Source organism: Mus musculus, chromosome 9 (assembly GCF_000001635.26).
Source record: "Mus musculus strain C57BL/6J chromosome 9, GRCm38.p6 C57BL/6J".
NCBI lineage: Eukaryota > Metazoa > Chordata > Mammalia > Rodentia > Muridae > Mus > Mus musculus.
Window position 1 is genome coordinate 50,487,737 of NC_000075.6, and position 23,303 is coordinate 50,511,039.

A 23,303-nucleotide genomic window follows, 5' to 3' on the forward strand; every position below is an offset into this window, starting at 1 on the left:
GGAATGAGAAGTCTAGTCTGTGTCTCCTAAAACACTGGCCACTGTCACCTCTGAAGCACAGAGGATGTTCTCAGAACCACGAAACGTACCACTGGACGCCAACAGTCAAAGGCACAGTTAAAACCAGCATCGATGGACTTGAAGGCAGAGGTTCTCTGACTCCATCTCCTTTGGCCTCTCTCCCTAGGCTGAGCAGTGAACTGCCATAGAGGATAAAAAAACAAAAAACCCGCAAGCCTATGGCATTATTGCCTTCAAACCTGGATGCCATCCCCCTACAAATGTGGCACTCTAACAGGAATCAGACAAAAGGCTCAGGAACTAACTCATGCCTCAGGTTCTCTCTCAGGCCTGTGCTCTTAGCCACATCTTAAGCACACTGTAGACATACTTAGGAGACAAGATCCCCCAGGGCTCCTCAGACCAGCAATTCCTGCCTCCACCATTGGCCACTTCTGCTGGATTTAAGGGACTCTACTTTTAAACTTTGACCTTGGGAGGACAGGCTATCTGTTTCCTGATAGTGGTCTTTCCCAGAGGCACTAGTGGGGTAGGTAGGTACTGCAGTAATTGGTGAGCTTTCTACAGAAAAGAGAGGAAAGGAGGAAGAGGGAAGGTGGAGAGAGAAAAAGCAAACTAACTCTTTAAAACTTTTTTTTTTTTGAGACAGGGTTTCTCTGTATAGCCCTGGTTGTCCAGGAACTCACTTTTTAGACCAGGCTGGCCTTGAAATCAGAAATCTGCCTGCCTCTGCCTCCCTATCGACTCCTCAAAATAATTTGCATATAGTTTTCATTTAATATTCATAAAAATGTCCAGAATTGGTATTATCACCTAACTCCCAGAAAAGGAGACGAGCTGGAGGGGTGGTGGCTTAGGGTAGGACCCCCACACTTAGCAAGCTCAAGACCCTAGCTTTAACTCCTAGCCCCTACCTACCCCAAAAAAACATGGAAACTAAAGTTTAAGTAGGTTTAAAAAAAAAACAATGTTAAATACAACACTGGATACTAAGCCTTGCCGTGGTCAATCACCCCAGCTCCCTGCATAGCACACAGAACAAACAAAAATGTTTTATTGAGATGAAATTCTCAGGCCATAAAATTCACCCTGGTGGGCTTTGATTCATTCCAGGGCTTAGATGTCATCACTATTCCAGAACATCTTGGTCACTTCCAAAGCAGCAGCAGCCAATTCACACTCACTTCACTTCCTTCTCACACCTTCCCCCCAGGTCTGGCACAGCTTCCTGCTTCCTGCATCTGCAGAGTTGCCTATTCTGGACCTTTCACATAAGGCAGATTAGACAGTGCGTGACCTTCTGAGTCCACTTCTTTCACAGAGTGCAATCTATCCAAGGTCTCTCTGATGGCAGTTCGGGAATCCATACTTCATTCCTGTTTTGAAGTGACAGTCCATTGTAAAAGTAGACCACATTTTCTTTATTCAAAGTCGATTTGGAGCTACTGTTACAATTCTTTTATAAACAGTTGTGTAGAGATTTTTGTGGGGAGTCAAGGTTTTTATTCCTTTAGATAAATACCCAGGAGTGGGGTTCCTGGGCCATACAGTAGTGACTCTGTTTAGTTGATTAGATGCCAAACAGTTTCAAAAGGCAGCTACATCATTTTATATTCTTGCGAGAAATGCACAAGTGTTCCAGGGAAGGTTTCAATACCATTCCAACAATTGAGTCCCCGTTACCCATCTTAGGGTTACAATTGTGCCCAAATCCGGGTCCAGCCATCCACCTGCAATAAGACAAATTAAAAATAAAATTAAAAGTACATATTAGAAAGGGATGATTACTTACCAAGACCATATTGAAAACACAAACTTGGGGGGCAATGACTCTCCTTGTCTCTCTTCCCAATGTGACTACATTGAATAAATCTCCTTTGCCTATTTTCCATTTTTAATTAGCTCTTATTGGCTTATTGAAGGCAGGTGGCCAGACCTGACGTGGGGCTCAGGCTGTCTGCTCCCAAGTTTGGTACCATTATTGCTGTGTCTGCAGTGCAGGATGCCCCTGTGGGTTTCATTTGTGTTTCTCCAATGACTAATGCTTCTGAGTGCCCTTCTACATATGGAATACAACTCTCTTGGAAGAAAGTGTTCAAACTCTCTGCCCATCTATAGACACCCACATACAGAGAGAGAGAGAGAGAGAGAGAGAGAGAGAGAGAGAGAGAGAGAGAGATTTATAGGTATCAGGTATATAAGATTCATTAATATTTTCTCCAATTATGTGAGCTATCTTTTCTTTCCTTTACAGTGTCCTTTGTAAAGCAAACATTTCAGTTCTGATAAAGTTCACTCTTCTTCTTCTTCTTCTTCTTCTTCTTCTTCTTCTTCTTCTTCTTCTTCTTCTTCTTCTTCTTCTCCTACCTTTTCTTGGGCAGCACATCTAAGGAGCTATCGTCCCAACCAAGGCCAGAAAGGTGACACATTTCCTACAAGTTTTCTAGTTTTACATTTAGATTCAAGTTTGGTCCATCAAGAGTTAACGTTTATGGCAGGACCTCATTCTTTTGCATACGAATATCCAATTATTAACAACATGAAAAACATTGTTCTTCCTCCATTGAACTCTTTTGCTCCCTTCCTTAAAACACCAGTTGGCTGGGGTCTGGTTACATGACTCCGTGGTACAGCACTTACCCAGCCTGTTCAAACCCTGGGTGTAAGTCTGAAAACCAGAAACTACTGAGTAAGTAATCTGCTCATAAACACAGGACTTACTTCTTCTGCATTGGCCTGTGTGGCCTTTCATAGGCCATTACCACCCTGCCCCATTGTAGCTTTGTAGTGAGTTTTCAAATCAGAGAGTGTGAATACTGCTTTGTTTTGTTTTTTCCCAGACCATTTTGGCTGTTCTGGGTAGTTGCCGTTTTCACTATATAAACCTTACACCCCGCTTGTTAACTCTATTCAGGTCAGCAATCTTAAAGTTTATCGATACTCCCTACAGTCAGTTGAAATCTGTTTTTCCAATCTTAGTAGTTTTTAAACAACTTATCAGGAGTTGTCTTAGTCAGTGTTCTATTGCTGTGAAGAGACACCATGACCATGGCAACTCTTACAGTTTCAGAGTTCTAGTCTATTCTCTTCATGGCAGAGAGCAAGGCTTCACAGAGGTGCTGGAGAGTAGCTGAGAGTTCTACATCTGGATTGGCAGGCAGTAGGAAGAAAGAGACAATGGGCCTGGTTTGAGTGTCTGAAACCTCAAAGCCTACCCCCAGTGTCACACTTCCTTCAACAAGGCCACACCCCCTAATCCAGGTCAAAGAAGCACCACTCCCTAATGACCAAGCATTTAACTGTGTAAGACTATGGGGCCATTCCTAGTCAAACTGCCACAGGGACAGTCTATGGTGGAGCATGTCTTTAATCTCCCCCACTCAGGAGGCAGAAACAAGTAATCTCTGGGAACTCAAGGCCAGCCAGGGCTATAAAATAAGATCCTATCTCAAAAATTAATTAATTTAATTTACTATTGGACTTTTAACAGCAGAATTTCTATTGGTTTGCTTATATTTTTAAAACATTTCTGTCTCTTTATGATTACTCTTTATTGCTCAGAACCAACATTACATACCTTCCTTTAACTCTTTAGACACAATTCCTAATCCTTTAAATACACTAATATACTATCTACTAAATCCAATAACTGGATTCATCAAGTACAGTTTCTGTTTACTGCTAAATTTTTCCTTCTTTCTGGACCTTTTTTTTAAAACATATGTACTGTAGTTTTGTTTGGTTGGTTGGTTTTGGTTTTGTTGTGTTTTGTTGTGTTTTGTTTTGTTTTGTTTTGTTTTGTTTTTCCAGTGCTGAGACTCAAACTCAAGTTCTTGTGTAAATCAGACATACATTCTATCAATCAGTGAGCTACACTCCCAGCCCCCATCTCGGAACTCTCTGTTGAAGACTGAACATTCAAAAACTATGATGCATCAACTCTAAACTCTGACTTCCTCCACCCTCTGCAGCTGTTGTCTGCTGTTGCTGCTATCGCTATTGGCTACTGAGTTTCTGAAATTGATTCTATGAGACTCAATTCCTTAGCACTTGTACCCCCCCCACCCCCACCCAGTCTCCATTTAGTTAACTTAGGTGTGGTCTAGTGAACAGACAGAAGAAATTCCCTTCAGTCTTTTAAATGAGAATCCTCCCCAGGCTTCTCTGTATGCTTCCCTCCCTCTGTATTTGGGGTATGTCTTCTGTGGCCAGCCAGGCTGTTATATGACTGTAACCTTAGCCTCCTCTTCCTGTTTGTGACACTTGTCTCAACCAGAGTCAAAGGTGAGAGGGATTTTCTCGGCGCTTCCCTAGTCACATGTATGCACACAACCTAGCTTCCCAGGGACTTGTTGCAGCATTCAAAACTCTTTTATATGTTTTTTAAAAATTCAATCTCTTGGTCCCACATGGAGTCACTGTCTGGTAACAATGCTTAAAATTCCCACTGACTATCTTTGACCAACACTCTATTAATAACATACAGAAAATTCAGAATCCAGTCAAAAGGATTGATTGTAAATTCTAAGAAAGCAACTTTACAAACAGATTCCAGGAAGGTCACACAGATCATCCCCCAGAGACTTACGTGACCATTTTAGGAGACTTCTCTCCTTGATCTTTCCATTAGGTACAGTCTTCTGGTCTCCATAGTTGCTGTAGTAGATTTGTCAATTTCAGTGGCCGCCATGGAGATGAGGTTAGAGAGTGGGTCCAGACAAGCTAAGTAAGATGCTACTGTCACCGTTTCCAATGACACTCAGCCACTCTTTTTTTTTTTTTTTTTTAATGTTTCCAGATTATTTGAAAACCTTTGGTTAATCCCTAAAAGTTTCTGAAAGGCAGATTTTGACCACTATTGTGGATATTCCCACTGCTAATGTTAGACAGATTTTCCAGAGTTCCTCAACCCAAGACCCTATGTTTCTCTTAAGGGGACACTTAAAAATATAACTGTGATTCAGGTCCTATAAATGCTTCATCAGGTAAAGGGTATTTGCCACCAAGCTTGATGACCTGAGTTCAAGTCCCAGAACCCACATGGAGGAAGGAAAGAACCAATTCCCACGAGTTCTCCTCTGATCTACACACACATACACACACATGCACACACATGCACACACATATACAAACACATAAACACACATACACACACATACACACACACATATACACACACTGGGGGGGGGCGCATACACAAATTAACTAAAAATTTAAAAGCTATTGCCTTGGTTCAATAATATTTTTATTTCTTTTCTATTTACAAAGTAGCCTCCTTCTCCCTCATCTCCTTTAGTGGGTAATTTATAACATTTTAGGAGAGGTTGGGATATGAAAAAATTATTTCCCAACTTTAAAAAATCATTTCCCTGTGCTCTGGTACTATGGAGGGAAGTTTCAGGAACAATGTGGACCTAAATGTTTCTTTCCAAATAAATACATAAAACTGTAGGTGCTGCAAATGTGTCTCCATCGGTAAAACCTGCCTAGCTTTTAGGAAGTTCTGGATTCAGTCACCAGTGCCGGTTTCAACTGGTTGTGATGGTGCACGTTGTAATCCCAAACGTTGGGATGTTGAAGCTGGAGGAACAGAAGTTCAAGGTCACAGCTATGACTCAGTGGTTAAGAGCTAAACTGCCCTTGTAGAGGACAGGCGGACCATTCTCAGAACCATCCATAAATGCTGATAACTCCAGTTCTAGGAGATCTGGTGCCTCTGGACTTCCAGGGCAACTGCTCTCCAATGCAGATGCCACACCCACCCACACAAACGTGGAGTAAAGAAATAAAATACATCTTGAGTGTGGTTGTACACACCTTTAATCCCAGCATTCGGGAAGCAGAGCTGCATGGCAAGTTTCAGGCCAGCCAAGGCTACATAGTGAGAACCTGTCTCAAAAATTAAATTATACATATATATATATGTGCGTGTGTGCGTGTGTATGTGTGAATTCAAGGTTCTACGAATGTACAGAGAACTAACTCAAGGCAAGCATGGAGTGCATTGGACCCTCTGTCTAAAGAATAAATAAGTAAGGCACGTGTCTAGGCTGTGACTGAAGACATTTACCAATATACCTAACAGCCTGAGTTCAATCCTAAAGGCCCCATGTAATGGAAGGAAAGAAAGGACTCCTGAAAGTAGTTGTTCTCTGACCTCCTGCTGCACACACACACACACACACACACACAGTGGCCTCTGCAACCTCCTCCTATCTCCCTGACCCACACACAAAATCAACAAATGTAATTTAAAAATAGGTAAATAAATTTCCAGTCTTTCCAGCTCTAGGCTAGTCATGAGATGAGGAGGAAACTGGAGTCACATCAGAAACAGCTCTGCAATGTTCTGAGATAAAAAGGGCACCCAAGCCTGAGTTTCTGACAGAGGAAAGCACGCCTTCCAAGCAGACCACCTACGTGGTAATTACTCAACTGTGGACTTCCACTTATTTAGGACTTCCACTTATTTAGGGCGTGTTTAGCACTCCTCACCAGCCTTTCCCACTTCTTCAGATAGCAGGTGCTGAGACGGGGGTCCGTGTCAAATAATTTGGCCAGAACTCTTCTTGAGCAAAACTGGAATTGGTAGAGGATCGTTGGTCACAAAAGTGGAGGCTGGGTGATTCATCCAGGTAATGTCTTGAGCCAAATTCCAGAAGGCAATGTTTTCAGGAGGGAGGGAGGGAGGGTGATTTGCATGCATGACCTCACCCAGAAGCTCCAGCCCCAGAGCATATAAACAGGAGCCTGTCACACCTAGTCTTACTACTGCCAGGCCCTGCAACCCAAACAGCCCGGGACCATGCTGTCGCTCCGCTCCTTGCTTCCACACCTGGGACTGTTCCTGTGCCTGGCTCTGCACTTATCCCCCTCCCTCTCTGCCAGTGATAATGGGTCCTGCGTGGTCCTTGATAACATCTACACCTCCGACATCTTGGAAATCAGCACTATGGCTAACGTCTCTGGTGGGGATGTAACCTATACAGGTATGTCAAAGGCGCTCATTCTGTTGCCCCTTTGTTCTCGGTGGAGCTTGAATCAGACTTTCCTACGGTCCGTATGTGTGTGTGGACAGGATGGAAAGTGGGGAGTGGTGACTGATAGGTGGCAGCGTGGACCCGGAGGACTTTTTCTCTAGTTTCCTGTCCGTAACTGAATCGCAGGTGGGGTAAACTGAGCCCCAGGCAGATCACACCCTGGCAACATAAGGCTGTGTTAAGCGGACATTGTTTATTTTTGAGGGAATTCTTGCAGTCTACTGTCCTTTTACAGCCACTTGACAGAATGACTGTACCCTGCGGGACGCCAGGAAGGATAACTTGAGCTTAGTGTATGGGAAAAGCCAAGTTAAACTAGAGGAAGATATCAGTAGCCCGCCTTGTATGTGAGGGGCCTGAAAGGCAGAGGTGTTGCCTGACTTGATGGAGACCCCTTGCCAGCAAGGAGTAGAAGATCTTTGAGTCCTGGTTGTTCAATCTTAATCTAATGGTTTTTTTCTTAGAAGTATCTGGAAAGTATTTCATAACTTTCCCTTATGGGATTCAACAAACCTACAAGTTAAAAACACGCTTTCTAATTAGTCAAACCTGTTAGTCAAGAAATATGCTTTCCTACCAAGCTTCATATATCTATTTGGTTTTTTTTTAAAGCAACTTCAGTTGATTTTTAAATTTTTTTTATTATTATAAGTGTGTACACCCTTATGGTGTGTGCATGTGTGTGCACACAGTCATGCGCATGACCCCTCACTCTTGCGCAGGCCGGAAGGAGTTGTGGAGTTGCTGCTCTCCTTCCACGAGCATGTGGGTCTGAGACTCACCAGGTTTCCATAGCAAGTGCCTTTACTCTCTCACCTGCCCACCCCACCTCCCCCACAGCCACCTGCTTGCTCCAGATAGAGTGCTGTGGGAACAGAGGCACTCTATGTACATCTGCATTATAATGCTAACATGACTTACATCTAAGGGGGAAATGCCATTATTAACCTCCATTATCCAGGGGAGAAAGAAGGCATACAGAAGTAAAGTTTTTACCCAAGGTCACTAGAACGCAACAGAATTAATATTTGAACCTAAGGAACTTAGCCAAAAGCCAGCCAGCCTTCTTAGCTCCTACGCCACCCTTCCTCTCTTAGTCTAAGCAAACTTTGCAGAGGTCACTATGGTGACTGCGTGCGCGTGATCTGCAGAGTCCCAGCCTGGAAGGTGAGCCACCACACCAGACCTCCCCACTCTGCTGCTTGTCTCTCTCCTGTTTCCTGGAGACGGTCACTAAGCAAATGCTCCTGCTGTAACAGGACTATGTCCCATCCCCTTGGGAAGTGGGCCTTTTCATATCAGAGCAGGGAAGATAAGTCTGTAATTCAAGATGAACACTAGGTGAGTGTGTGTATGAATCCATTACCGCCAGGGCGATCGCAGGCCCCTGATTGTAAGATGGCACAGCAGGAGACAGACAGGGCCTGCTGCTGAAATGAGAAAAAGAGAAGTCTACTAGGGAGAGATAAGATGAAGATGTGGGAGCCTTTCTGAAAGGAGGGAGACAAGAAGGAGAAAACACAAGACAATGGGGGGAGGTGGGGGAAGGGCAACCGCAAAAGTCCCAGTAGCCTCGGGAAAGAGAAAGACCTCAGCTTCCTCGAGTGCCTAAGCTAGCTCTGCTCTTTTTCAGATTCCATTTCAATCCAAAATGTGTTTGAGCTCTAAATTGAGGGTCAAAAAAATCCTCTGTCCATGGGAGTGAGAGGGACCCAATTCCACACCTACAGTTACAAAGAAGGCTTTACAAATACCTTTACGGAGTGCAGTGGCCCCGACTCAGGCTTACTGTAGACAGCCACCTTTCCTTGCTTTGGTTTGAGACCCTTTACCGTTTCAACATAGTGTTAACGCTAGCAAACCACAGATAAACGGCTTGGCAGACCCTAGAGACAGCACAGCTTAGCCAGCGTCTCAGAGGGCTCACCCCAGCCCCACCCCTACCCCTCAGACCTGTAAGAAAGAAGCCTGAGGCACTGCTTAAGTCAGCCTCTGCTCACTTCTCTGGACAAGGATGTCAACACTACTTCCTCAACCCTCCAGCTTCTAGAACAGTGAGTTCCACTGGATAAAGGACTTTTATTTTAAGTGCCAGAGACAGAAGCTAAGGCTTCAAACATGCTGGACAAATGCTCTACTACTAAGCAACAGTTCGCCCCAGCCCTGAAGCAGGGCGTTAGAATCAATCAAAAGTGTTTGGTGCCAAACACTGGGCTGCTTGCATGCTGACTGATGAAACCATGAAATATAATCAAGTATTCAGTCCTAGAGAAAGGCTGTGAATGTTTCAGATATGAGGAGGAAAGAGGGTAAGCTAATCCAGAGGCGGGGATGTGAGCGAGATCTGGCTGTGGAAGTGGGTATGGGATGAATGCTAACAGGGAAGGAAGGTTCCAGACAGGCTGCAGACGTGAACAAACCAGGCCCAGGTGTGGGTCAGATAAGAGCCAGGTGCCTTTGCAGAACAGCTGGGGGCAAGGGTGGTGGAGGTGGGAGACAGCAGCTGGAGGAGGGAGGCTGGACTCTTGGGTTCCTGAAAGTGTGCTGGGTACTATCACTGACAGCCAAGAGACAGGAATGAGATGGCAGGAGGGTTTAGATTCTCTAGGTAGACGGGCATACATCCCACGTAACAGGTTATATGAGGAAGTCTGGTCTGACCGCCAAATGCTCAAGGCATCCAATCAAGGGAGACTGAGGTCACAGATCCAAAGACCCTAAGTACAAGGAAGGAAGGGAGGGAGGGAGGGAGGGAGGAAGGAAGGAAAGCTGAGCCCACAGTGAAAAGGGAAGCAGAAAAGGAACTGTGGAGAAAACATATGGAGAGCTGAGAGGATTGGGGCTATCTAGATGACACCATTATGTATCACCTTCCGCTACACCACCATGCAGAGATGTGAGACAAAAGTCACCTCCTCTCTGAGTGACTCAGAACATGTAGGATTTGGGCCAGCTGACCTTCCTGACAAAGCAAACCAGGGCGAGGAAATACAATGTGCTTAAATTAGTAATAACAATCACAGTTTATCTGATATGAACCACAAGTGTTAGCATCTTCTTTTTAGTCCTAACAGGAGCTTTTACTATGAGGGATAATGTTATTTCCCAGACACAGAGCTATGGTGAGCACCAAGAGGAAACTTAAAAAAATAAAAGTGTAGCAGTCAGAGATGTGGCTTAGTTAGTAGAACGCTTGCCTGACACATACCTCGTTCTGGGTTCACTGTTCTACATTTTATAAAGCAGGTGTGGCAGCATACACCTGCAGTGTCTATACACAAGAAGGAGAGTCGGGAGTTCAAGGACAGCCTCGGTTACGTTTGAATCCAGCTTAGGATGAGATCCTGTTTCGAAATACACAAATTGTGTACAGTAGCCACTGAGCAAGAAGAAGCCAGAGCGAAGAAGTGACCAGTCTTGCCCCTAAGTACCAGAGCTGGGATGCAGATCCAGGACTGTCTGACCTGCTACTGGATCCACTTGCTTTGCTTTGGGAGGAGTTTCAGAAGACGGAAATGGTCCAGTATTGAGGAATTTACTCGTATAGGCTCTTCTGGGGGGGGGGGGGGAACAGGCACACTAAAATAGCCTCATGTTGAAATTAATAAAATGTCAGCAAGGTCCCCTGTAAGTGTAGGCAGGCTGGGTCATAGACCTCATCTGAGTAGAGAAAAACCTTAAGAGGTAATTTGGCCCTTGAATTAAGACCCTGTGGCTCAGGCCTCAGTGTCTTAATACCTAGTCAAACCCCTGTCCTTCCCAACCCCCACCTTCAATAACCTGGAGGAACCAACATTTCTGAGGTCAGGAGCAGGCCTTTGGTTTTACTTAGCAATATTACTCCCTTGTATCCCTAGAACACTTCCTAGGGGACCTCCGAACTCTTTCAGGGGTACCAAGCTTTGAGGAGAAATTTAGCTTTTCACATTTAGGATCCATCCCCCTGTAGCAAAACCAGGGCCAGAGGGTGGTTGGGCTCATAGCTGCCTTTCACTGTAGACTATTTGGAGAATTTAAAAAAAAAAAAAACCCATAAAGATGAATACTGAAATCGTCTGTAGCCCAGGCGGGCTTTAAGCTTCCCTGTAGCTGAAGTGGACACTAATCTCACGCTCCTACATCGCTCACCTGGAGTCACAGGCCTGTGGCACCCTGGGTTCCCAGTCAGGATCTCTGTACTTTGTTTTACAGAAGCGGGTGCATGCCGTCCGTCCGCACTCCGTGGCTTCCCTTGCTCACACACCTCCTTGGTTTCACTTGGCTCACGCTAACTGCTTCCTCATACCCTTTCCCCCAGTGACGGTCCCCGTGAACGATTCAGTCAGTGCCGTGATCCTGAAAGCAGTGAAGGAGGACGACAGCCCAGTGGGCACCTGGAGTGGAACATATGAGAAGTGCAACGACAGCAGTGTCTACTATAACTTGACATCCCAAAGCCAGTCGGTCTTCCAGACAAACTGGACAGTTCCTACTTCCGAGGATGTGACTAAAGTCAACCTGCAGTAAGGACTGCTCTCCTGTCACTTGGGGCTTTGGAAAGTTTATAACAGGTTTCTACAGTTCGCCTTAACCTAAGGTTGAACCTAAACTGGGTGTGAGTGGAGAACCCCACAGTAGCACTTCTTGACACACACACACACACACACACACACACACACACACACACACACACACTCCGATACTCTACGTAATCAGGAAGACTGAGCACTTTCTTTCAAGTTGTCTGTATTCAAACTGGAGAATCCGTTTTTAAAATAACCTCTTTTGTTAGCATACAGAATGCTAGGCTTCCTTATGACATTTTCACCATGTTCGCCATTGTGCTTTTCTCCTATTCTTCCCTTGTTCCCTGTTCCTTCAGTGATCTATCTTCCTGTAAGTAACCCCTCTTCTGACTCCATCACATACACACACTATATATAATATATTAAGTATAGTTAACTAAATAGGTTGTTCATAATTAGTCATATAATAATTAAACATATTAATTAATAATTGCATCAATAGACTGAATATTTAAATATAGTAATACTTATATAATTGGAATAAATAATTAAATATTTAGGTGTATATAACGTTAGTGGATCATCATTTGTTAAACATACACTCATTTGGGAAACCGGTAGCTAAGAGACAACTGAGTAATAACACTAGTTTCCTCCTGTCACCAAAAAAAAAAAAAAAAAAAAAAAAAAAAATAGATGCCCTGAGGTTCTAAGAAAAGGTTACCTGGAGGCTAGCATTATACTTTCACAACAGATGTCTCCCACTCTGAGGAGTAGCCAGGCTTCATCAGCTTTGGGGGAGGAACTATTATGCCCCAAAGTGATGAATGAAAGCAGAATCCAAAGGGAGCAACTATTGCCAACCCTACCGTGGCAACAGTTGTAACCACCTGTGCTCTAGCAGGTACAGTCTGCAGTGACACAGCAATGACAATCTACATCGTCGTTACATAGTGAAATCCCACTGTCCACGCACTCCACATCCTCACAGGCACACTCACTACAATCCACTAGATTCTCTTCTTGCTCATGGTGTGCACACTCATGGTCTTGATCTGCAAGACTGATTCAAGGGGAGGTGACACAAGGAACACCACCATGGAGGGCACCATGCTAAGCAGGGCACAAAATGACCATCAAAGGTGCCCATGGGATTTACGATGGTGAGGCTGGGGAACCCATCCCCCACACACGTGAGTACTGAGGTGAGGGGCTTGCCTTGCTTTCCCTGATACATAGATTCAGAAACAGCTCTGTCACACCCTCTGGCTTTCCTCTAATTCATCAGACACATCATGACTCCAACTGACTCCTTAACTAATTATCTGAATCATCATCAAAAGCTGACTCTGAAGACACTAAAAATGCCACGAGCATGAAGTCACTGACTGTGGGATTCACTGCTATCTGCTCACACTAAGCTCGGCGACTGACACGCAGACTGTGTCCTTTCATTAGTGGCTTGCTGGCTGCGTAGACAAGCGGCTAGTATTGCAACGGACTCGTTGGTTTAATAGCAACAGGACAATAATTAAATGAGGATAATTTAATGGGGTTAGGCGATGGCAGAGGTGATTGGCGTTAAAAGCCGGAGGGCTTCAGTCAAGTCAATACGAATCAGATCAATAGGTAAAGATCTGCTTCCTGTGTCATAGACGAAGTAAGCTCGAAAGCGATGGACAGGATGGGGTGATCCAGAAAGGCAGAGGTGTGGCTTGTGAGCTCCAGAGACAAAGTCCTCACCATGTCTCTTACTGATTTGTTCTCCAGGGTCCTCATCGTCGTCAATCGCACAGCCTCAAAGTCATCCGTGAAAATGGAACAAGGTGAGTTCTGTTGCAGAAGCTCCAAACATTTGGCGTTAAACTCAGGCAGTCACTTAGGCATCAGCTGAGTCTCCCACTGTCCGGGAACCTATGTGAGATCTCCCCCAGCCTTTTGTTTTATGTTATGTGGAAAACAAAAACCCTCTCTAAGATTTGTGCAGTTTTTCAGCAATCCCCGTGGTCACCTCTGGCTCCTGCTTCAACGGGGACTCTTTCTGTTCAGTACCAGATAGGCACCCGTATGAAAAGGCACTGTTAGTCTCCGCTTCCACGTAACCTGAAACCACGCTCACACAAGGCATTCACGTGGTCAACTTTAACCAATCAGTTTTTAAGGAAATTAATTATGCAGGGGCTGGGAGGAGACTGAGGCCACTAGCTGGACAAAAAAGACTTGGTATCACAGAAATATCATCAGTTCTTGTTAGATTGTTTTCTTTCTTTTTTTTTTAGATTTATTTATTTTTATTTTTTAAAAGATTTATGTATGTATGTATGTATGTATGTATTTATTTATTTAATGTATATGGGTACAATGCAGCTGAACAGATGGTTGTGAGCCTTCATGTCGTTGTTGGGAATTGAATTTTTAGGACCTCTGCTTGCTCGCTCTGGTCAACTCCCCCACCCATCTCTCCAGTCGGCCCCACTCACTCTGGTCAACTCTGCTCGCTCAGTACCTGCTCACTCTGGCCCAAGGATTTATTTATTATTATACATAAGTACACTGTAGCTGTCTTCAGACGAAGCCAGAAGATGGTGTCAGACCTCATTACGGGTGGTTGTGAGCCTTCAATTCCTCATCTTACCCATTTGTCTGCTTTTCTTAGACTTACATTAAAACTAAAGAGATCATTTTGTTTTGTTTTTCGGTTTTTCAAGACAAGGTTTCTCTGTATAGCCCTGGCTGTCCTGGAACTCACTTTGTAGACCAGGCTGGCCTTGAACTCAGAAATCCTCCTGTCTCTGCTTCCTGCGTGCTGGTAAAGAGATCATTTTAAGGCAGTATTTTTTATTGTAGGATTCAGCCAAGGGCTCATGTGTGAAGCCTTAGATTCAAATCTTCAGCATTGGGGGGGGGGGGGGGGGGGGGCGTTGGCGGACCCAAACAAGAACCATTAGTCTCTCTCAATGTCCAAATCCCAAGCCTTCCGCACAAGCCACAGAGAGCTAAAAGACACGCAGCATCCTGCTGGTTTTCCTGTAAGTCGTTTACTACAAAGTGCACAGATGGAAAAATTATTTCCAAAAGCACATTTTAAAGCACTTATGCCTAGTCAAACTATTATATATGACAGTGTTTACTGTTGGTGGTTTCAAGGACATTTTTTGAGAAAAACACTTGCAGATAGAGGAAAATGTGTATTTCTAATCAAGACCCCTTAGCTCTATCCTAATAAAATAGAGTTTAAAAATCAGGGGAAGCCAGGCGTGTTAGCGCAAGCCTTTAATCCCAGCACTCAGGAGGCAGAGGCAGGTGGATTTCTGAGTTCGCGGCCAGCCTGGTCTACAGAGTGAGTAAAGGCCAAGAGTGGTGGCCTACCTACGTTCCCAGCAGTTAGAGGCTAAGGCCAGAAGGTCACAATGTTAAGGCCAACATGAGCTACCTAGAGAAAGACTCTGTCTCAAACAAAACAAAAGAAGGAAAGGAAAGGGGGAATGTGGCTGTGCTCTGCTCTCTGCTGCATAGAATGCCAAAGAGACACTTGTCCTGGAGAAAGGCTAGAGAGAAAAGACATGGGCTTCCTCCAGGAGGCAGAAGGATGCCTGGGCCTGTGGCATTCTCCTTCTTCCTCTTATAACCAAGATTTAAAGAGGAAGAAAATATGTGTGCATGTGCATCTGTGTGCGTGTGTGTGTGTGTGTGTGTGTGTGTGTGTGTGTGTGTGTGTATGTACACATGGGAAAGAAAACGGAGGATATCCTATGCCTTCATCTATGGCTCTCCTTCTTGTGACTAAAAATACAGGCTCTCATTGAACCTAGAGCTTCCCTTTTTTTTTTTCAGTTACACTGTTGGCCAACAAGCCCCAGCTATTCCCCTGTCTCTGCCCTTACTCCACTCCCCCAAAGTGCCCTTCTACCCAGAGCTGGGGTTGTGGGCCCCACTCCCAGCTAAGGGTGAGACACCCTTGAAGTGTCTGTGCTCCAAGCTCCAGGCTTTCTGGCATCAGACAAGTCCCTAAAAGTGAAGGCCTGGCTCTCTTTGCTTCTCTGCGATCATTGCTGAGTACCAGCATGTAGCCAGAACCTACGTGGGAAACAGCCTGTGGCTTGCAGGCCAGAGAAACAAAGTCAAGGATTCAGACAGGGCATCTGCCACTAACTAAAGCAGAGGTCACCATTCTTGCTTCTGCATGATACTGACTTCTCCCACATCATTGATTAAGCAAGTAAATTATAAAAAGTGTACAACCTTGGGTCATATTTGCATTCCAGGTAAGAGTATCAAGATATTTGATATATCTCAACTAACAGATTCATGTTTTTTTTTTTAATTCTTTGGTGGATCTTTTCTTCTTCTCAACAGACTCTGTAGGGGCTGAAGAGATGGCTCAGCTCAGCAGTTGAGAACATATAGTTGCTCTCCCAGAGGACCCAGGTTCATTACCCAAGTGGCGCTCACAACGATCTAACTCCAACTCTAGAAAATCTGATACACTCTTCCAGCCTCTGAGGGCACTACATGTGTGTGATGCGCATACAGACATGCAGGGAAACACTTAAGATGCATTTTAAAAAACAAATAAAGTAAAATGAAGGAGAAAAGATCAGGGAGACCTTAAGGACGGAGGCTTAGTGACTTATTGCTTAACAAGCTGTACCTTTTAGTCGACTACAGTTCCCTTCCCTGTGTGGCACTGGAGAAGTGGTGACTGACGTTTGCTCGTGATCTCTGGCTTTACTGTCTTAAAAAGATTTTTTTTTCACACGTGTACATATGTGTACATATGCGACTCGTGTGTGAAGGTCAGAGGTCAACATTTTGAGGTCAGTTCTCTTCCACTTTTACATGAGGTTGAACTCAGTGACAAATGCCTTTACCAGCTGAGCCATCTTGCCTGTCTTTAGCCTCTTTCTCTAGGGCCCACCCACCTCCAAACAGAGGCTTGATAAATTGTTTCCTTGATTTTTGTTTCTCCCCCAGTACAACCCTCAGCCTCAACCCCTATTCCTGAGAGTTCTGAGACCAGCCAGACCATAAACACGACTCCAACTGTGAACACAGCCAAGACTACAGCCAAGGACACAGCCAACACCACAGCCGTGACCACAGCCAATACCACAGCCAATACCACAGCCGTGACCACAGCCAAGACCACAGCCAAAAGCCTGGCCATCCGCACTCTCGGCAGCCCCCTGGCAGGTGCCCTCCATATCCTGCTTGTTTTTCTCATTAGTAAACTCCTCTTCTAAAGAAAACTGGGGAAGCAGATCTCCAACCTCCAGGTCATCCTCCCGAGCTCATTTCAGGCCAGTGCTTAAACATACCCGAATGAAGGTTTTATGTCCTCAGTCCGCAGCTCCACCACCTTGGACCACAGACCTGCAACACTAGTGCACTTGAGGGATACAAATGCTTGCCTGGATCTTTCAGGGCACAAATTCCGCTTCTTGTAAATACTTAGTCCATCCATCCTGCGTGTAACCTGAAGTTCTGACTCTCAGTTTAACCTGTTGACAGCCAATCTGAACTTGTGTTTCTTGCCAAAGGTATTCCCATGAGCCTCCTGGGTGTGGGGGTGGGGAGGGAATGATCCTTCTTTACTTTCAAACTGATTTCAGATTTCTGGCCAAACCTACTCAGGTTGCAAAGGACTTATGTGACTTATGTGACTGTAGGAAAAAGAGAAATGAGTGATCATCCTGTGGCTACTAGCAGATTTCCACTGTGCCCAGACCAGTCGGTAGGTTTTGAAGGAAGTATATGAAAACTGTGCCTCAGAAGCCAATGACAGGACACATGACTTTTTTTTTCTAAGTCAAATAAACAATATATTGAACAAGAATACCGAAATGTGCTAAATTGAAAGATAACCCTTAATGAGTGATAAAATACAAAGTGTTACCTAACTTTGTTTTTAGAACTAGGAATAAAAGTGTGTGTGTGTGTGTGTGTGTGTGTGTGTGTGTGTGTGTGTGTGTGTTTTCAAGGACAGATGCAAGGTTAATTTATCTCAGTTTTGTTTTGTCCAGTCAAAGCTGGTCATTTCTTCCTTGATGATAATTTATACCAGGAAATGGGCCAAAAAAGAAAATGCTTGTAATATTTATAGTACAACGTGAAACCAAAAAAAAAAAGTTATTTCCAACAATAAGCCTGTAATAAGAAATAAAAGTTTTCCTTTAATAATTCCTTTTCTATACCGTCCAGGACCCAGGGGTGAGCACCACCCAGCTCAATCATTAATCAAGAAAATGTCCCTCTGCTTACATTCTCTCCTCCCAGATTACCCTGGCCTGTGTCACGCTGACAAAAGTCTGACCAGCTCACAGTGTGCATAAGGTCCCGCATAACATTAGTCTCTTCTCTGTGCTGAGTCTGTTAGCTGCTTTAATGTGTGCCTCACGGGCAAGCCTCACCAAAATGTGCTATCTTGAGAGTCGCCTGGTTATTCTGTCCACTTTTAAAGATAAGTCTGAGGGGTCAGAGAGCTTCTGAAACCCCTAAGCACAGAGCTAATACCTGGGCACAGCAGTCCTCCCTTTGCCCCAGCTCTCTGGAGGCTGGAGAAAGGACTAATGGGAAGTTTGGGCACAGTCTGGTCTTCGAGGAAGTTCGAGGGATACATAGCAAGACCCTGGGAGGAGGGAAGGAGGCAGGAAAGGAGAGAGAGGCCGCGGAGATGGGGAGAGGCTGGGCAGGAACACAGTCCTGCTGCAGATGCTTGGTTTCCACATGTACACCAGGATTTGAGTCCCGTCCCGTCCCCCCGTCCCCCCGTCCCCCCGTAGCTGGCTGAAATGGGAGCCACCCCTGCTTCCTGGAGTGTGGAATGATGACAGTATCGTTCACGGCAGAAGCAGTAACTACAGAGTCAACTGTAGCCCTGATCACGCAGCCTCTCGGCGTGTGTCTTTGATTTTTCTGGTAGTCTGTTGTTTTCTGAATGGAGACAGTCTTGCCTTTCATAAACTTTGGTCATTTTCAATCCACATTTCTTTGCTCTTTCAGCTTCCTTCTCTGTCTCCTTCTGAAACTCCAACTATAAATATGTCAGTGCGTTTGCATCCCAGAGACCATTTTTTTTCTTTTTTTCTTTTTTTCCTGCTCCTCAAACTAGATCATTTCAACTGACCTCTCTTCAAGCTCTCCAATTGTCCTGCCTCCTCAAGTCTGCAGGTGAACCTCAACATTATATATTATTATTATATATATTATATATATTACCTGTTACACCTTCCAGCTTCAAAAGTTCTATTTGGCGTCTTTCTATAATCTCTCTCTGCCCACCTCTATTCTGTGTGCAGAAACATTTTCCTGGCTTCTGGTCTTTGTCGCTGTTTCAGTCCCCACTTTGAACATAGTTAAGATGTTGACATCAAGTCTTTGCCTCTTAGGCCCAGTGGCTGGTCTTCCTTGGGAACAATGTCTGCTTCAGTTTTTTCCCTTTGTAAATTTCTGTTGTAAACTGGGTGTTCCGACTATTACAGTATCTTGACTCTGGAAACCTGATTCTCTCAGTTGTACAACTGCTGGTGTTGACTGCTGCCACTGAATATAACTGCAGACTGCATTCTTTGTGTGGCCACAGAGTTTTCTTTCCTGATTTCTTAGCAGTTAACCAGTGACCTTAAAGATTCTGTTAAATGCCAAATTTAGCATTTTTGCCCGATAGCTGGTTTTTGTGTTTGTTTGTTTGTTTGCTTGCTTGCTTGCTTGCTTCTTCTTTGCTGTTGTTGTTGATAATAGATTGCAGAATTTTTAAAGTTTTGGCTGGTGTTGCCATCTTTATGGCTGGTGTGGTGGAGAGACCAGTACTTGGAACCTCTTGTTCCTTGGTTTCTCTTTTCTCACCAAGTGCTTACTGGTAGCCCTGCCCGGCCCCTGAACAAGTATAGACTGTACATGGATCATCTCATTCAAGCCTTACACCAAGCCAGGGGTGGAGATGCATCTCCAGGTTCCCAGCACTCCAAAGGCTAAAACGAGGGGATTGCCATGAACTTGAGGCCAGAGTAGGCTACATGGAATACCCTGGGCTACAGTGCAATACCTTGTCTCAAAAAAAACCAGAGAGAGAGAGACAAAGACAGAGACAAAGAGAGAACATTGCTTAGTCAATAAGAAGACAGTAAAGCTGGCTTTTAAAGGCTGTTCTACTCACTTCTGAGCCTGCCCCTTAATGAAGACACCTTGGAATTCCTGAATAGCTCTTAAATTATCAGGGATTCTCCTGCCCAGAAAAAAAAAAAGAGCTCACCAGGTCACATGATGAGCAGGTGTCCCTTGCTGATACACAAGCTGTATTCTCTGGCACTCTTTCTCCCAGGCCCCACTGCTTGGTACCATCTCCAAAATAAACACTGGTGAATCCTGACCCAGCAAGCCGGGAGCAGTTTCATATTTACCTTTCGTGGCTCAGCCTGTCTTCCTGCCAGGTTCAACGTGAACGTTGTGACAAACACTGACTTTGTCTCAGGGTGCAGTCGTGGCAAAAAAACTCTCAAAACATTTTTAGACGCAAAGAAATCTGGGTAGCAGAATTCAGCCAGGCAGCTGACCAAGGAAATGGGATTAGGAAATCTGAGTCAACAGGCCTGACCTTCTGATAAGTAGGAAGGTGACCGTAGACAAACTTCTGTGCTGTCTTCTGCCTTGTTTCCCTATCTGTTAAACAATGCTCAGCCCTAGTGTTTCAGCTCTCTTCCAGGTCTCAACCTGGGGTTCTCTGCATTACCCAATCCTGATTTTTTCAAATAAATAAATATTTTATTTTTCTCAATTTTTATTTTATTTTACATCTATAAGTGTTTGTCTATTCAAATGTATGTGCACCATATGCATGTCTGGTACCTACAGAGCTTAGAAAAATGTCAGATCCCTTGGAGCTGAAATCATGAATAGTTGTGAACCACAATGTGGATGATCAGGACAGGACGTTGGATCCTCCGCAAGAACTACAAATGTTCTTAACTACTGAGAGCTGTCTCTCTGTTAAGGCCTAGGTAACTGTTAGCTGCATAGCTGGTCATTTTGTGCTAGGAAACTTTCTCATCCCAAGTGGATTGTATATTCTGTTATGTTCTGTACTTTGGTGTTCTTGGAAACGAGTCACAATAGACGTCAGGTAGAACTGCTTTGTATAGTTTGCCACAATAAGCTTGGATCCAAACCAACTGCCAGGCAGTACTTCCTGTACCTGTGTATGAGCTTTTGTGGTTCTTGCTGCCCATAGGATGGATCCCAAATGGACCCCAACACAAGAGAGACACCTGCACCAATATAAGAGGTCATTTGAAATAAGGGTCTCATTTTGAGTAGGGGTTGAGTAAAGTTCCCAAGACCTCCCTAGGAACCGACATCCTATTTGGCAGAGACATGTACGTGGGTAACTGACATCCTGGTTGGCAGATTAAGACATAAATGTTAGGCAAGGCAAATCTGCCACAGTTGAATACCCCCAACCAATGAGAACAGGATAAATGTATCACAAAGGCATGTTCCTAAGGACGTCCTCTATCCCTAAATCCTGATTGGTGGAATAACTTGGCACAGATGTCTGTAAACTTTAGTCTTAAAAGCCCTAGAGCATCTTGACTCAAGGGCAAAGTTTAGCTCCCAAGTCTGACTACACCTCCCCCCGCCCCCCCCCCCCCAATTGATCAGTCTTGGGGTATGCTTTCAATAAACCAGCCCTGTTTGACTGAGATTGGTGTCTGAGTGGTTTGTGCAGTGATTCCCAGACCCAAGCACTTTTGTCCAGACCCTCAGACCTAGTTTTAAAATGTAGTCAGGGAAGGTAAATAGGTGTTTCCTTATGGCACATGTGACTGACTAGCAAGGGCTACCGGGAGCACTCCTGCTGGGAGCACTCCTGCCAGGAGCACTGCGTTAGACTGTAAAGCAGAGCCCAGGCTCAGAGGGAAGCAGTATTCCACAAGAGAATCACCCGTGGACCCAGGAGGCAGAACTGAAGCAGCCCAGGATCTACCTAGGTAACTGCCATGCTTGGTTGTTCTAGGAAGTGGTTCATAAGCAGTAAAGCTCAGCAGGCGGCAGAGTATGGGAAAGCTGTAAAGTGGTCTGTGCACGGGCAGCTTCAGGAACACGGTCCTGGTTTCTTATTTGTACTCACTCTTCTCATTCGTTGGATGTTGACAGCTTGCAAATGCATAAGCGTAGCGGTGAGGAAGCCCATGGGCAGCACCTTGGCCACGGGAAGAAGAGAAGAAAGTTGTCATTCACTGTTCAACCTTGTTTTCCCACATGAGTGCTTTGTGTATAGCTTTGTGCTTTATAAAATCAATAATTTCAGTCATTAGGAACAAAATCATCTACCCACCTAAAGGGTGTGATCCTCCTGTCTGAGAAAGAAAGAAAAAAGACCAATGCCTTCCAAACCCAATTACTTCCAAGATCTTCATAAGATCTTAGAAGCCCCAAACCAGGTCAACAGGCCAGTTATTATGCCAATAATTAAAAGCAGGTAGAAAATCTAGAATTTTGGACTTTTTTTTTTCGAGACAGGGTATCTCTGTGTAGCCCTGGCTGTCCTGGAACTCACTTTGTAGACCAGGCTGGCCTCAAACTCAGAAATCCGCCTCCCGAGTGCTGGGATTAAAGGCGTGCGCCACCATGAATTGCCCAGCAAATTGTGGATTATTAACTTTTATTGTTTTTCATCTAACTAAATGCTAAGATTACGGTGCACCACCATATAAGGCTACTTTTAAAGTAAATGCTTACAGTACTAGTAATTAAGTGAAAATCTACTCTTTCATAAGACAGGTAGCATGATTTTTTTTAAGGTTTATTTAATTATTTTATGTATATGAGTGCTCTATCTGCATGTAGACCTATGTGCCAGAAGAAAGCATCAGCTCCTATTACAGATGGTTGTGAGCCACCATGTGGTTGCTGGAAATTGAACTCAGATCCGCTGGAAGAGCAGGCAGTGCTCCTAACTGCTGAGCCATCTCTCCAGCCCCAATGTATAGCAGCATGTTAAGTGGTTAAATAAAAACTTCTGTAGCCACATGCCTGGGTCCAGTCTTATTTGCTTGTTATTAGCTGTGGAACCCTGTAAAAGTGACTTAATTTCTGTGTGACTTGGCTTCGTTGGATAGGTAGTAGTGGCCATCTAACAGGCTTCTGTAAAGGGAAAGTAAATTTATACACACAAAACACCCAAGGCAGTGACTAGCACCAAGTGTACACCATCCAAATGTTGCTATTTGATGCCTCAAACAATATCAAAGTAAATACTGACGGACAAGACAACCAAGCATTACAGACAATATAAATACGCACAAAATGGTGTCTGGAACAAGGGCCAAAATGATAAATGTGCGACTTTTCGAGAAAGTAGCTACTGCAGGATTTTGCACCATTGTCCCTCCCTCCAGCCCCAGCTTCACCTCTTCACCCATTTCTAGGCAGAATGTCTTCCAGCTGTCTGGGTCTGCTCCCAGATCTGTCCTTTTACAGCGAATTCAAAGAATGGATAATAGGGAAGGAAGATTAGGTTGTTCTATATATTTAAGAGCTCATGTGAGAACAGGGGGCCAAGAGAAATGAGCAAAAGTAAACTTTGGGCTGGGTATTTTGGAAACTGAGGCACAGAGTTCAGGACCATTGAAGGAGAAGTCCCGGGACTTCCTAGAGGCCGCTCGGGGTTACAGACTGCATCTCCCTTGATGAGAGTCAAGGGAGACAAATGAAAATGAAAATTATTTTACTTCTGATT

At 44.5% G+C, this 23,303-nt stretch overlaps 1 protein-coding gene and 1 long non-coding RNA gene across 2 annotated transcripts; one reads left to right on the plus strand and one right to left on the minus strand.

The window, feature by feature from the left end:
- Nucleotides 1-1,062: 1,062 nt before the first annotated feature.
- Nucleotides 1,063-17,069, minus strand: Plet1os (placenta expressed transcript 1, opposite strand). Its single transcript, NR_040714.2, has 3 exons — nucleotides 16,885-17,069; nucleotides 11,190-11,434; nucleotides 1,063-1,751 (listed from the first exon to the last, which is right to left on the minus strand). It is a non-coding gene; the product is annotated as a placenta expressed transcript 1, opposite strand (long non-coding RNA).
- Nucleotides 6,789-17,903, plus strand: Plet1 (placenta expressed transcript 1). The gene is made up of 4 exons (NM_029639.2): nucleotides 6,789-7,010; nucleotides 11,359-11,563; nucleotides 13,337-13,392; nucleotides 16,541-17,903. Exons 1-4 carry the CDS (start codon nucleotides 6,827-6,829, stop codon nucleotides 16,807-16,809), a joined length of 714 nt encoding a protein of 237 aa, NP_083915.2. The 5' UTR covers nucleotides 6,789-6,826; the 3' UTR covers nucleotides 16,810-17,903.
- The last annotated feature ends 5,400 nt before the right edge of the window (nucleotides 17,904-23,303 follow it).

Excerpts from the sequence above, each read along its gene's own strand:
- Plet1 (NM_029639.2), top strand. The coding sequence starts at position 6,827 with ATGCTGTCGCTCCGCTCCTTGCTTCCACACCTGGGACTGTTCCTGTGC. Across the intron at positions 7,011-11,358 it reads TGGGGATGTAACCTATACAG|TGACGGTCCCCGTGAACGAT; the intron begins GTATGTCAAAGG and ends CCTTTCCCCCAG. Across the intron at positions 13,393-16,540 it reads ATCCGTGAAAATGGAACAAG|TACAACCCTCAGCCTCAACC; the intron begins GTGAGTTCTGTT and ends TTTCTCCCCCAG.